Here is a 14,801-nt window from a genome sequence, read left to right as displayed (position 1 = left end):
CATGCCAATGGTTGTTCTGGTGGGGTGTTTTTCAGCTGCAGGGACTGGGGGCCTGGTCAGGGTCGAGGGAAAGCTGAACAGAGCGAAGCAGAGATCTCCTCTGAAAATCTGGTCCCGAAACCTGGACCAAAGGTTCACCTTCCAACAGGACGATGACCCAAAGCTCACAACCAAGACAACACAGGAGTGGCTTAGGGACAAGTCTGAATGTCCTAGAGTGGCCAGGCCACCAACATCTCTGGAGAGACCTTAAAATGGCCGACCATCCCATCCAACCTGACGGAGCGAGCGAGGACCTGCAGAGAATGGCAGAACATCCCAAACTCCAGGTATTCATAGCTCCTCGCGTCATACCATGGTGCTTCAACTACTAACTGAGTGACGGGTCTGAATACTTTTCTCTTTAATATACTGTCAAACATTTCTCAAGTCCTTTCTATGTCATTATGAGGTATTGAGAGATTGCGATTGTTGAGGAAATAAAATGAAACAATTGGGCAATGACCCTACCCCACTTCCTACCCCGCCTACTTCCGGTGCCTTGCTCAGACTGCACCCATCTTCAAACTCCACCTTCATTTGATCTCAACTACACATCTGTGAAGTTTCTTGGACAGTTGCAACACCAACTTGTGTAGTTGCTAATAAACCAGTTTCTTTTCTTTTACACGTTCATGCTATCTGCGCTTATCTTTTTAGCAAATGAGTTCAACACTTAACAAAAGGAGAAATGAATGCTCTGGATCCACATCAGCCATCATTTCATTTCAGCTTTTTACTCTAAAGCCTCAGTGAGGGCTTTAAGGAGCATTGTGTCACATAGTATAACACACACAATAGACAGTGTTTGTAGAGGTGGGCTCTGTCTCTCTTCTCTACACACTTGGACCCACCACAGCTGTAGGTGGCACCTACTATCAGGTGACGTCATGGTTAAGGGAAACCAAGCAGCAAACACTCCCACAGGTTGAGCTGGATGACAGCTATCAGATGTAGATTTTGTTTTTTAATTACGTTGCGCCCGTTTCTTTTGCAAAGGTATAATGGTTTCACCGACAAGAGAAATGGAGCCGCGTATTCAGTTCAAATTTGTGGTTCATTTTGATGGAAACGGCTACTGACTGCTTCCTTTTTCCTCTCTTCTGATGAGATGTGATACTGCTCACATTTTGGTTTGTACCAAAAAGTATTGAGGTTTGATATCCAGGCAGAGCTTCAGAGTGGGCCTCTAAAAACACTTCAAATATCTCTGAGTTTGACATTTTCCCGGTTGAAATTTCTAACTTCCGACCTCCAAGCAAACAAAAATCATGGCTGACTGTGACAAACGTATGTTCCTCTAGCAAATGGTCACACAAATGAATCCTCAGCAGTGCAGCCTCAACATTTTTTTTGCCATTTTTAACATTTTAGCAAATCTTTGTGCAGAGAAGATAACTTTCGGAGATTGTTTACCATAATCACCTACCCAATAACATATTTTGACATCAATTTAAATTAGGTAATGCGATTGCATGACGCAGCATTCGGCCTGCTGTCTGATTTGGCGGCATCTCTGGGGCAGATGTTATGTAATCTGTAACGTGAAAGACGCAATACATTATTCCAACTTATAGATATTACTTTGACTGAGGGAGATGAATGAGTCCTGTTCTTATCGTGGTGTGATGCTGTGTTTTGTCTACAGATGCGGTGCATATGGGAACTCCTGGGCGTCCCTCCAGACTATCTTGTGAGTGCTGGGATGCAATCCAAAATCCATTCTGTAAAAAGTTTTGCCGGTCACTGGAGCCTGAAGGTACGACAAGATCAAAAGTTGTGTCTCCCTTGATTAACATTCTCTTCTGTTACACTTTTATCTTCTGTGTTTTTGGATTTGGAAGGGTGAAACTTCAGCCCCATGTACGCTCTTTTGACATTGTTTGGCATCTGCTGCATCTTACAGTTGCTGAACTATGATTGGATTGATTCAAATGTTTTATTTTCACCAGTCTAAATAATAATTAGAGATGTCTTTTTTTACTGTTCTGACTGACTCATGATGAAACGTGGTGACGGTATCTGTGACATCAAGAATTCATGATCATTAGCATGTGAGGCATTTCATTTAAATTGTTCCTTTCATTAACATGTAACAGAACTTATAGTAGCTTTGTGTCGTTTCACGGATCAAGCCCAGACGCATTACATCCAGGTGTTAGCTAGGTGAGGATGTCTGTGTTTGCAAAGATCGGTCATTTTACGTGGACAACCTCCTGCAGAGTCTCCCCTCTGTTGAAGAAGCCCGTCACCTGGAAGACAAACTGACATCATTGCTAGCTACAGGTGGATTTGAGCTACGCCCAGTAACACTCCTGAGGCCCAGAGAAGCCAGATCCGAAAACAGTGAGTTGTGGCTCAACGAGTCAGGCAAAGACCCACCAGAGCTCGCCCTGTGGCTCTGCTGGCTCTACAATTCAGACATCTTGAGGTATAAATATCGGATGCTGGATAGACCCAAACCCACCATGAGGAATATATACCGGGTCTTGGCACGCCTTTACGACCTACTGGGCTTTATTGTCCCCTTCACGATGCGGACTAAGATCCTTGTGCAGCACTTATGGGGAAAGCAAAGAGATTGGGACGACCCGTCACTGCTTGGTGATGTGCTGAAGCCATGGCTGATGTGGGAGGAGGAGTTTCAGCTCATCTGTCTCAGATTTCACTGCCTTGCTGCTCTGTGGGCCCTGAGACGGACACTTCAAACCTCCAGAGAGACCTGCACGTCTTTGCTGATGCTTCAGAGAGGGCTCTCGGCATGAAGTGACCCAGCTCGTCATTCAGGACTTGGACAAGGGCCTCCACGCTCCAGGATCAGAGCGCCTCTTTGCAGAGCTGCGCCGCAAATGCTGGATTCTGCATGGCCGTGAAGCCGTGAAGCTGCCCGGACTGCCAGAGGTGGAGAGCCGCTCCAGTTGTGCCCGGGACGGCAGACCTCTCCCAGTCCAGACTGAGGCTGCTGAAGCCCCCATTTTACTCCACAGCACTGTCAAGTGCCTGACAACACCGTACAGCTAGATGTTTTGTCTAGCCTAGACGCTGACTCCTTTTTGATGGCTCTCCGCCGCTTCACTCCATGAAGAGGCAAACCAGCGGAGCTTCGCTCTGATCAGGGCAGGAAGGAGGAGAGAGAGAACTCGAGGAGGCATTCAAAACCAGTGGCGGCTGGTCAATAGAGGGCACTAGGGCACCGCCCCCCTTGAGCCACAAAAAATGTAAAATAAAAATAAATTGGAGAAATTGTCAATATTTGTGTTTTTGAAATATGGAATGCACCCAGTAATATGTGTGCAAAATATATGCTTTTTCTTCTACATAGTTGTCCTCAGTCTCATTTGCTTAACTTGGTCATGGAGGCATCAACATTTAATGGAGATGGTAAATTAACAGTGAAAACTCATCATAGCTTAATTTAACACCATTATTCCTGATTACACTTCATGTTTACTTCTCGTGATCTTTACCTCCCTACTGGTTTCCCAACAAACAAGGTCCATAGGGCATCTCAATAAATAAACATGTTCTATTATATATATATATATATATATATATATATATATATATATATATATATATATCAGATGAAGTTTCAGTTCAACCCCCCCCCCCCGAGTGCACGACACCTCAGAGGTGTCTGGGAGAAAGAAGTGAGATCCGTGAAAGCTGCGGTGTACGCCACCATTCAGACCCAGACTGTCCCGGAAGAGGTCCTAAGGACAGTATGTATTGGCTGTGACGAAGGACGACCTCTATAGACGGGTTTCCGACAAGCAGCCAAGCAGGAACCGCACTACGTCCCTCTGCTTGCGGAAGGCGACGGCAGTCATCTGCTCGCGGATTAAGACGACCGGCATTAAGTTGGTGAAAAGGCTTTGAAGAGAGTGGCGGCGCGGAAGGACTTCCGTGCTCGTACAGAGAGAAGTGTTTATGTGGATGTTCGGAGTTTCACTCTTTCTTTGTTCTTTGCACAATGTAGGCAAAGTTTAAATCTGCGTAAGATTGACAACATTTATGGATGCATAGAGTACAGAAGCTGGTGTTTACTAGTTCATTCATGCCATTCACCCTAATGAAGGAAAGAGGGATTCTGCTTAGAAATGTATACAATGTACAGTTTATTCAGCAAGATGTCTTATCATTGCATGTGTGATACTTACAAAGCAATGTATGTACAAAGGTTTACAAATGTCCTCCACACACTATTGTCCTCCATACATCACTGTCCTCCATACACTACTGTCCTCCATACACTACTGTCTTCCACATACTACTGTCCTCCATACACTACTGTCCTCCACATACTACTGTCCTTTATAAACTGCTGTCCTCCATACACTACTGTCCTCCACATACTACTGTCCTTTATACACTACTGTCCTCCATACACTACTGTCTTCCACATACTACTGTCCTCCATACACTACTGTCTTCCACATACTACTGTCCTCCATACACAACTGTCCTCCACATACTACTGTCCTTTATACGCTACTGTCTTCCATATATCACTGTCCTCCATACACTACTGTCCTCCATACACTACTGTCTTCCACATACTACTGTCCTCCACATACTACTGTCCTCCACATACTACTGTCCTCCAAATACTACTGTCCTTTATACACTACTGTCTTCCATACATCACTGTCCTCCATACACTACTGTCCTCCACATACTACCGTCCTCCATACATCACTGTCTTCCACATACTACTGTCCTCCATACACTACTGTCCTCCAAATACTACTGTCCTCCATACATCACTGTCTTCCACATACTACTGTCCTCCATACTCTACTGTCCTCCAATCCAAACAATGTGTCAATCATGTTTCATGACTGCTAAATTAGACACGGGAAACACCAACATATTTTCCTGTATATCTTTTAAGCAAGGAAAGGTTGTTGTAAAAACATAACATTTTATTATATACAATGAATCGAAAATGATGAGTTGAGAAACACAAAATGCTGATTTGAGATTAAATGATGTACAGTAAGTGAATAAATCACATGTATCAGCTGCAAAAACAAGTAACAAGAAAAAAACATTTGATGAAGCTTTGAATTTTATAAATTTGAAAACAGCAGTGTCATCAGCATATAAACTGAGTTTGTAAAGAATCCATGGTTTAAAATAAGGAAAGGAACTATGGAACACTTGAAATCCGCTTGGAAGGACGACCCGGGTACAGAGATTTCAGAGGAGCAGTGGGAAACAGCATTAGAACAGATTCATACCACCTCAGTGTGTGCAAGACATGGCCTTCTGCAGTTTAAGACAATACACCGTTTACATCGGTCCAAACAAAAGCTCAGTAGAACATTCACAGATATAGATCCCTCATGTGAACGTTATGGGCTGCCACCGGCAACACTGGGTCATATGTTCCGGAGTTACCCGAGGATATCAAACTATTGGAGCAATATCTTTAGGACCTTATCAAAAATGTTGCATAGACCCATAGACTTGGATCCCTTGATGGCAGTTCTAGGAATTATAGACTCTAACAGAGTAAAAAAAAATGGTGTAGAACACAAGTGTTGAGTGACAAACCAACTGATATATTGACGATGGCATCACTCCAGCTACGCCTTTTTAATGAACAAAGAGTGCATATTGTTGACGCAGTGAGTTTCATTAAGAAACTTTAGGAGTGCGATAGAATCAATGTCAAAAGTTGAGTTGGATCTGCTACTACAGCCACACCTGTCAACATTACAACATGGTTCACACTTTGTAGCTTGCAGCGTGCAATTGGCTCACATGGTTGGAGAGCATGTTGACCCCATTAGCTCTTCAGAGTGCTTCATGTCTTTGCTGGTGTTTGGAGTCGCCAATGTGTAAAGTAGCCTAGTGCCACTTTGAACACATTACATAATGTTATAATTGTAATAATCATACACGCTGCTTTTGTTGGAATGGATGTTATTTCCAAACTGAAGCGTCACTTTAACCGTGTCAGACCAGTGGTGACTCAGTTGCTGTGCTGCTTCTGTAGATGGGAGCCTGTTTCTCCAAGGTCTTCAACGGTTGTCCTCTTCAAATCCACTGTGCCGTCACTTGGGTTTTACCCAAGACGAGAGGTAGGACAACGACGTCTCTTCACAGCCATAGTCTCTAGTAATGATGAAGTCAACTTTGCTAGATACCTCATCAACTGTGCAAGAAACAATATCAATGCTCCACATTTATACTGCGCTCCCTTTGTGTTGTGATGCAGGAAACAACATTTTCCCTTTAACAGACACTTTCCCTTCTTAGATCAGTACCTGCTTCTTGGGGCAGAGGAGGGCATCTACATACTGAACCTTAATGAACTTCATGAAGACACACTAGAGAAGGTAACAAAAAGGGCCGATCCGTGTATTTACCATTCTTTCTGCTATTATTGGGTCCGTTCTATAAGCCATCTAGTCCAGAGTGTAGATACTAGACCCAAACCGGACCCGTCTTGACCCGGTTTCACACCAGTATTTAGAACTGATGTTCAGGTTTGGGTCTGGTTCGGCCTACCTGACGCGGCGCTTCACTTTCTCTTTAGTGACACTATAGTGTGTCGAGCTACTTCTGGTTCAGTGCTGGGGTTGGTTATTTACATCTATGTTGATGCGGTTCTGTTGGCTTCCGGTGCACACTGGGTCGGTTTGCAGCCGAGTATGAGGTGAGAACGCCAACAACTCCAAGTCTGAGGCCACGGTTCTGTCAGAAAATGGTGGTTTGTTAGCGAGCCGATGCCTCAAGTTTGATCATTTATCGTTGGATGAATCATATCGTGATGAAATCCTGAATCCAGATGTCGTGATACACAATTAAGTTGTCTAAATTGACGACTACAAGCACATACTATAAGTAAATAATTACATTAAATGAGAAATTGCACAATACTTCATTTGTCAAGAAAGTAATTCATACAAGAGTATACTAAACCATGTGTTGTTTCATACACACTATTTAATGACTCTCTTCATTGCTGTTTGTCGTTGCATTATTATGCTATTACACTATCAATATATTAGATGCATAAAATGACAATAACATCATTATCACGATCATTTCTGGAACAATATATCGTCCAACAGAAGTAGTTATGTTATGTTGACTCAGCAACTTTTGCCAGAGACTAAAATGAGGAAGCACAGTTTTTTTAAAATGTAATTTATTTGATTACAGAAGCTTACCATAATTAGAGACATAGACTCCTCCTCAGGTTCTGCTTAGTTCAGTGAACCAGTAGCTCACACTAGTCCAGCCCCTACCCATCATAGCACAGTATGTGAGGATGTTTCAGTCTTCACCGTTTCATCCTCTGGCTTGTCCTCGGCTCTTCCTCCACTGTTACCTCTTCTTCTTGAGGCTGTCTCTCCTCTTTCTGGGTCTCAGGTTCTGGGCCGTGGTGGTGGTGGTAGTGGGCCGACTCTGTGTCAGCCGCCCCCTGCAGCTCCCGGGGCCCGGCTTCCAGGCGGAACAGAGTGGGGACCTGACCCAGGATGGGATTGTTCTCCTGGAGGCCGGAGATCCACTGGTTGAGGACGGCCTGATCTCCCCGGCCGGTCATACACATGGCGAAGACCGGACCCTCGTCCACTGGACACAAGACACACACACAACGGCTGCATTACACACTCAGTGGGAGGTTTCCCGTGCTTTCATTCGCACCGGGAATAATCACGGAAATCTACTTGACTGCTTCGGAGTCTTACAGTCTTCCACGTCAAAGCTCTCCTCGTCCCCGAGGTCACGGTCCAAATCCAGTTCAAGTTGCAGAGGATAGTCCAAACACCTCTCTGGATCAAAGGGCTCCTCGACCTGTGGGGGGGGGGGGGGGGGGGGGGGGGGGGGGACACAGCTTCAGTAAGATCAGGAGCACAGGATTCCTAAATGACACCCAATATTAAACTATCTGTTTTCGGGTGTGTGGGGGGGGGGGTTTCCTACCTTCTCGTCGGGCGGGGTGGGGTCAGCCCTGAGGACGTAGTAGTGCACACACTTCTTCCTCAGCCACAGAGGGAAGGGGCCCTCGACAAACACCGGCCTGCTCGGGTTGTGTTTTGCCAGCAGCTCCACCTGGCTGGGGCTCTGGATACCTGGAGTCAACACAGGAAGGAAAGAAAACAAAGACAAGTCTGGATATGTATTTATAGGTCTGAGCCCACCATTGTACGAACACAACATTTCTTAAATAGTCCAGTTTCCTGGTTCGTTACCGTCGCTTCCCTCCTATTACTCAAAGAAGACAATATCTGACATATTTCTGTAACGTCACAGAGCAAGTAGATGAAATGTTAATCCCAGACTTCTTCGTATATCCACTTACTAAACACATGTAAGGTGACAGTTTCCGTACCTACTATATGTGGCTGTGTGATCTGCTCTCCGCTCTCCGTAACGTCTGTACAGGGCAGCTAAAGGGAAGAGCAGAAAAAACAGATTCTGTTATTGGTGACAAAGTAAAAAAAAAAGAAAGAAAGAAAAAGTGTTTACAACTAAGTAGAGCAGCTGGTTATTTTCTGATTTCTGCTTGTTGTGTTTGAACACAACTTTACTCAACATTATGTGGGAGGTTTGAGAAAGGGATGATATGTTTTAAAAAAAAAATAGATGCAATATTGCACATTAACTACTTGGGAGTTTAACCAAAAAAAGCAAAGAAATAAAACAATCTTATAATCTTTCCGTGCAATTCTGAACAGTGAGGTATGGTTAAAAGCTCTGGAGAAAGCTAGTAAATGGACCTTTAGTTAAAATCCTCGATGAGAGACCGCATTCAGCTACAGGAGCTGGTTTAGCACAGGCTAGCACACAGGCTAACACGTAGCTCTCTCTGTTATTTGTGAATTTAAAAAGGAGCGTTTCAACATTTTGAGTGAGATGAAAGGATGGATATCAACCTCCTGTGTGTGTGTATTTCAGTAGCCTAAGATGTAGTTAGCTTAGCTTAGCTTAGCCTGATCGAGTTTCAATGCGTCCACCAACACCGTATATCGTTGGTTTAACCTGTAAGCACACATTGGTGGTTTTAAGGGTAGCTGTAAACTGCTTATTTCACCAATCCAAAGCGTACAGCTGTACCTGGTGGACGGTGACTTTAGCGTCCCGGTCGTTAGCGATGCGGGTCAGGCTGAAGCGAGCCAGGTCCACTGGGTCTTCGGGCAGCTGCTGGGGTACGGGGAAGGGGTTTACGTGCTTGAATTTGGGGAACCAGTACATGATGCGCTGGTACTTCCTCGTGGGGTGGCCCTTCTCTCCAAAGATCTGGACCAGCAGGACTTTGGTCTCCACGTTGGGCATGATACCTGAAAACACAATCATTTAGACCGACGGATGCTGCTGTATTGATGTCAGCCTGTTTACAGACACCCACCGTAGTTCTCCATCTGCTCCAGGACCTGCACTCCACACTCCTGCTGCCGGGGGTAGTGGTTGAACATCTGCTGGATGTAGTTCCTGGGCACGAACACCTCTTTGGGGAAAACATCCAGCAGCCTGTTGTAAACCACCAGGTCTCTCTCCACGCCAAACTCCGGCATCTTCTTCAGAGCGGCGTAGATGAACTCCACGTGACCGCGCCTCCTCACGTCCCTCTTGATGAAGACGTCCACCACTTTGTTGAACGTGGCCTTGGTTTTGACCTCTTTGGCCACCCGCTCAAACAGGTCATCGTGGGCGACCAAGGACTTGTCCCTCTTCTTCTCATCGTCGTCGTCGTCGATGAACTCCGCGGGTACAGGTCGACCTTTGGCATGCGCTGGGCTGCCATGGAAACCTCTCAACGCCTACAATTGGTTGGCAAGAAGAAAAAAAGGATTTTATTGTGATCAGTGCTGCTCGGTGGGTTGATCCAGATCACGCTTTGATCATAATGCGAACATCGTTAAATGACCAATATTCTTGGAGATTAAAGTGTACCTGGTGCGGGGTGCTGAGCAGCGCGTTGGGCTGACTGGAGGACGCTGACTGGAGCAGAGCGCCACGCTGAGCAGCAGACCTGGCCGACTGGCCCACCAGTCTCAGACACTGCAGCTGGAGCAGGCAGCGGGCGCACTTCATGGTGGAGCCATCACACCGACGTCCAGGGAACAGAACTGCAGAGGGACACGGCCAGCATTCAGATAGATGAACGTTCACTAATCTGCTCTCATTCTATTTTACTACAACAGTGACAACAGCCACAACCATGGGCTTTGTTGTGATTCTGACTGAAGACAGTTTAATGTTTCATAATACATTATTCTTAATGCACTTGTGTTTAGTGACTCTGCTTTATTCATAAACGTTCTTCAGTCAGCTTCTATCGCGTATACATATTTGCCAAGTAAACATTAAGCGGACACATATTAGTAATAACTTTTGCACACAAGAGGGGGTGATTAGTGTCATCCTGTTATTCTATAACTCACGACTGGTGTCGGTCTTACACGAACACATTGAGGCCAGCTCTTCATCTCTTGCTCAATACTCACCATTTAAGCTGACGAACGTACGAAGAAATGAAGTCTCCTTCAGAAGTCAACCTCCCGTGGACGCCTCCATGATGTAAAGCCGGCTGAACTTCCTGGTCCTACACACATTCACTTCCCCCCCAAAAAAACAACAGACACGTTAGCGCAAATAATTGTTCCGCCACCCCTGTTCTGTACATCGACTGTATGGTTTTGTACAGTAGACACACGTTTTGGGGTATTTGAATTTTGTCATACATTCCTCTAAGATGGACAGTCATAAAGGTATTTGGGCGCCTGTTTTGGTAAATTATATTTAGATATCAGGCAAATGTGCGCTAGGCTGTTAGAACAAAATGTATGTAAACAAAGGCGTTACAAGTGAAAGCTAACGTTAAATAAAACGTAGAATGCATATTTATTACCGTATTTTGGGTCGTAACTAATGCGTTGCACGGTTTTGCACTACACAACCCCACCGAGAGGTGGCGACAAATGGCTACAAAACAAATACAGCCTCCCAGCTTTCATTTGACAGGCGCTGATGTGGAGCCTGAAAATGTTGTGTTGCAAGTTGTATCCTGTGTTCCTCTGGTACTCTACATCTACTGTGAGCGGAGACAATCACTATTAGAAATAGTTCATAGATGACACTGCTGACATTCATAACGCATCTCTTCATCGGTGCCTTCGCGCGACTCGCATTAAGCTAGCTATAATGAGGTAAGTAACTTCCGGTGGACACGTTCGATATCTCAGTTTGTAGTTTTAATTCGTTATCTTATTTGCTTTTATCCACGTGATTGAATACTCTTACGTAATATTGACGGGATTTATGAATGTGTTTTTATAATTGTTTGTATTGTTAAATAAACAATAGCGCTTTATTTGTAGGAAAACTGCCCACGTTTCCGGTGTTCTTGTTGCTAAAGCTGACACTTTGACACAGGTCCCCGGAGTGTGACTTCTGACACTCCTCTCAGCATGGAAAACCCACCTCAGTCCAGGCTTTACCGCTGAATAAACTTCACACAAGTCACACTTCGTATTATGGATTCCTCTACAAACAGCTTGGGTGAGTGAAGCAAAGAAAAAAGCGTCTCGTGTGTTTCTGTTTAGCGGTTTTTACTGACAACAGTTGTGGAAACTTGACTGACAGAGTTCGGATATATCGCTCACATGGTTATGGAGGCAACACTTTGCCAAAATAATACCAAATTGGCCATAATTGTTGTTTTGCTGTTCAGCAAAACGTACGCACGTCGGGAGACGAGGCTCGCAGCATTTTACAGTAACATTCTCAGGCTGCATTTGTCTTGAATAATCTTTTAATTTAATAAATAAAGTTGTACAGCTCTCTCACAGGGCTTCCTGCCGCATTCCTTGATATATTCTAGTGGGAAAAACAGGCGCGCTGCTCCAAAATGTTGACATTCTAAAGTCTTTATTTTTTATTTTTATTCATCTATAATTATACCGTCAAGCAACGCCATGTAAAATATTCATCTTTCAAATAGTGACGCGTGCACTTCATTTCTCGATGTAAGCTGTGTTGCAAAATGACAGCAGCACTTGTGTAACGTGAAGTGTGTAGGTGTGTAGCTGAAGTATTTGGTAAACAGCTGCTGCAGTTACATGTTCTGCTGCTCGCTCCTTTCAAGTTTTTTTTGCGAGTGATGGTTCATGACTTCTATTCACACAGCTGTCTTTATTTTGGCACGCGGGGTCACGATGAATGTGAGAATTGACTGTAACTTAAAAAAGTTTTCTGTTTGCGGTGACTAACGCGACTTGTCAGAAGAGTTGGTTAACTTTATGAAGCTTTGTTAAAATGCACGTTTTTATTAAATTGAGTTGTGCACTGCTAATAGCTGACATATGTCATATTTAGCACTGTATATGATATTGTATCAGGCGTTCCTTCTTCATGCACAAGCAGTTCAGATTTTAAATGAAAAGTGAGCACATTCCTCTCAAAGTCAAGTTGGCTCTTTGCCAGCAGGCCACAGACCTCAGGGTGTTTCAGAAGCTCCACCTGCTCTGATCCCCCACAATGCCGTCTGTTTCCAAGGTGCTCTCACACTTGTTGCAACAATGCTGATTTTTGTTGCACATCTGTGGGCCCTGCTGTCCCACCTCATGCGCCGATGTTGCGTTTGCTTGTCTTGTAAATGGGCCCAGGGGAACGGTAAATACCTGTGGGCGACGCTGCTGGAGAGCAAGAGGCCGCCGCTCTGCTCGATGAAGACCTTTTTTAATAGTGGTTACCTCGCGCTGACGCCTCGTAAACGAAGGTGATTTAGGAAATGAAAAGCTGTGATACAGTAACATGCGGCCCTGTTGTACAGCTGCTCCTTCCCGTGTCTCACCGTCACCTTATCACGGGTCAGAACGACTCATAGGTGTAGCACTCCTACAGTACGGTGAACCACCACCAATGAATGTCTGCAGTGGAAATGATTTTCAGCTACATGTTGATGCTTCGTGAAGTTAATATCAGCTCTGTATGCTGGTGCAGCTGTTACTAATAGTCCTTACATATTTTAAAGTCATTTAGATACGACTATTATTAACCAATTTTGATGACTGAGAAATGTGTGTCAGCATCTTCAGGTCTCTGTCCTGGACATAGATATAGTATATATAGATAGAGCGTGACAGGTGGCAGAAGGCAAAGTTCATCTGAATTAACCGTGAACTTGAACAGGTGGAACATTGCACCGGGGGGGGGGAGGACTCCACCCGTCGTCTGCTGTGCATTCACCGTGTTTGTAAATGCAGTTTATTGGCTGACCTGACCGTAGAGCAACAGTGACGGCTCACTGCGACTCTTCTTCACTCAGAAGCTACAGAGCGGTCGAAAGACGCGTTCGTCCTCGGCAGCTCTGAAGGTTTCGGTTGCCGAAACGGTAAACATGGCTGCAATGTTTAGTCGCCTCGTTCCTGTCTAGAAAAGAACTACAGGTACCAGACCCTGAAGCAGTGTCCCAGTCGCATACTGATACGCATGCATGTGCTGTACTAAGTCTTACCGTGTGCAGTACTGACTGAGTGATGTGAAGGACAACACATTGTTGTTTGGGGATGGAAGAATTCAGACGCGGCTCGCAAAACCCCCTCAAAAAACCCACATTTATACTCTACTTTTTGGACATTTCAAAGAAAACTCTTAACTCGCATCTTCTATAACATTCTCTCCAAACGGTCGACTAATTCCTCGCATACATAATTGAGTACATGATGTTCCGCAGTACATGGTGCGAGGAACCAGTGGATGGTGGTTTGTGGTTGGATGAAATGATGCAATGCATGTGCCAGATGTCAATCAGACTGCAGCTCCAGAATGCCACTGGCAGTCACACTTCACTGAGAGTGATCAAGATGTTCACTCTCAGAAAAAACAACAACTTTTGTTGTTGTTATTTTTAGTTTTTCATTTATTTGTTGAATTGTTTTCTATAGTTTCACTTCCCAACTGCAGCTTGAGAGCGAGTAGCTGCTCTGTATCTCTCGGTTGCATTGCATTGTGGGACGGCACTGTCCATCAAAAAAAGCGAAAGTGGATTTAAGACACCTTGTTGTAACTGGCAGTAATGAAAACACAAACGATGTATCCTTTCATGATTTCATTTTTCTACTGAGTTTGGGACGGAGTGTGCAGAGATCAACAGGAAGTTGCATCAGCAGATGGCGGCTCGGTTTTCCCAGTATGTCGTAATGCGGCCTCTTCTCTCGGTTAGATTCACACTGATTCGAAACGAAAGTTCTGCCAATATTAAACCATTTTTCACTGAAAATATTTCTACTACCAGACGGTTAAAAAACGAGTCCCAGCCCTCGTCTCTTTTGCACGACGTTCCGTTTGAGCTGCCACCAAACGAATAAATCAAAAAAACAACAACTCATCGTGGATTTCAGCTCAGTCCCCCGAAGATAAACGCTCTGGTTATTAAATCAGTAACTAAACCCCAGTGAGATCACGGCGCTGCACAGATTTATCTCCCATCAGCAGTCGACAGACGCGCTCGCTCTTCTGTTATCTGCGTGCGGAGCGTGCGTGGTCTTGCATCATGTTTGTTTCTGCTTCTGCCAGATACGACAGTCAGATGTGCGACAGCGTGTTGACCCGCTGCCAGCGCTGTGAGCGTGCGTCGCGTCTCCTCTGGCTCTCTGACAGTTATTTTTAGATGCTTTTATCCTCAGACAGTGGTTAGTGATTTAACAGGCTCACCGCATGTCGTTGATTCTCTCTCTGCTGGAGGATTCCATTAAGAAGCTTCACGTGCTCCATGTGATGGAAAGGTTTAGTGCAGTTAG

The 14,801-nt window shown here is 44.8% G+C and overlaps 2 protein-coding genes across 4 annotated transcripts in view; one reads left to right on the top strand and one right to left on the bottom strand.

Annotated features, from left to right (window-relative positions):
* Positions 1-6,590: 6,590 nt before the first annotated feature.
* Positions 6,591-14,788, bottom strand: ecsit (ECSIT signaling integrator). 2 transcript variants are annotated; one of them, XR_011103335.1, is made up of 10 exons: positions 14,716-14,788; positions 10,506-10,616; positions 9,952-10,127; positions 9,407-9,818; positions 9,115-9,338; positions 8,390-8,447; positions 7,981-8,129; positions 7,746-7,851; positions 7,224-7,629; positions 6,591-6,744 (listed from the first exon to the last, which is right to left on the bottom strand). XR_011103335.1 is itself a non-coding variant. In XM_068713668.1 (9 exons), the coding sequence occupies exons 3-9, from the start codon at positions 10,090-10,092 to the stop codon at positions 7,337-7,339; spliced, it is 1,383 nt and encodes a 460-aa protein (XP_068569769.1). In that variant the 5' UTR covers positions 10,093-10,127; positions 10,506-10,616; positions 14,716-14,788; the 3' UTR covers positions 7,131-7,336. The 2 variants fall into 2 exon arrangements, 1 of the variants encoding a protein (XP_068569769.1); XM_068713668.1 differs by lacking the exon at positions 6,591-6,744 and having other exon boundaries at positions 7,131-7,629.
* Positions 11,105-14,801, top strand: part of eml3 (EMAP like 3) — a 37,342-nt gene continuing 33,645 nt past the window's right edge. The window contains exons 1-2 of one of the 2 annotated variants that reach the window (XM_068713666.1): positions 11,105-11,207; positions 11,434-11,559. In XM_068713666.1, the coding sequence (XP_068569767.1) occupies positions 11,535-11,559 (25 nt within the window). In that variant the 5' untranslated portion in view covers positions 11,105-11,207; positions 11,434-11,534. The remainder of the gene's footprint in view (positions 11,208-11,433; positions 11,560-14,801) is intronic. The other variant, XM_068713667.1, reaches the window with a different exon arrangement.

This window comes from Cebidichthys violaceus, unplaced genomic scaffold, assembly GCF_023349555.1.
Source record: "Cebidichthys violaceus isolate CVI_PGR_0920_01 unplaced genomic scaffold, fCebVio1.0.p SCAF_19, whole genome shotgun sequence".
NCBI classification, from domain to species: Eukaryota; Metazoa; Chordata; class Actinopteri; order Perciformes; family Stichaeidae; genus Cebidichthys; species Cebidichthys violaceus.
Note: the sequence above shows the minus strand (reverse complement) of the source record. Positions and strands in the feature narration are given on the sequence as shown.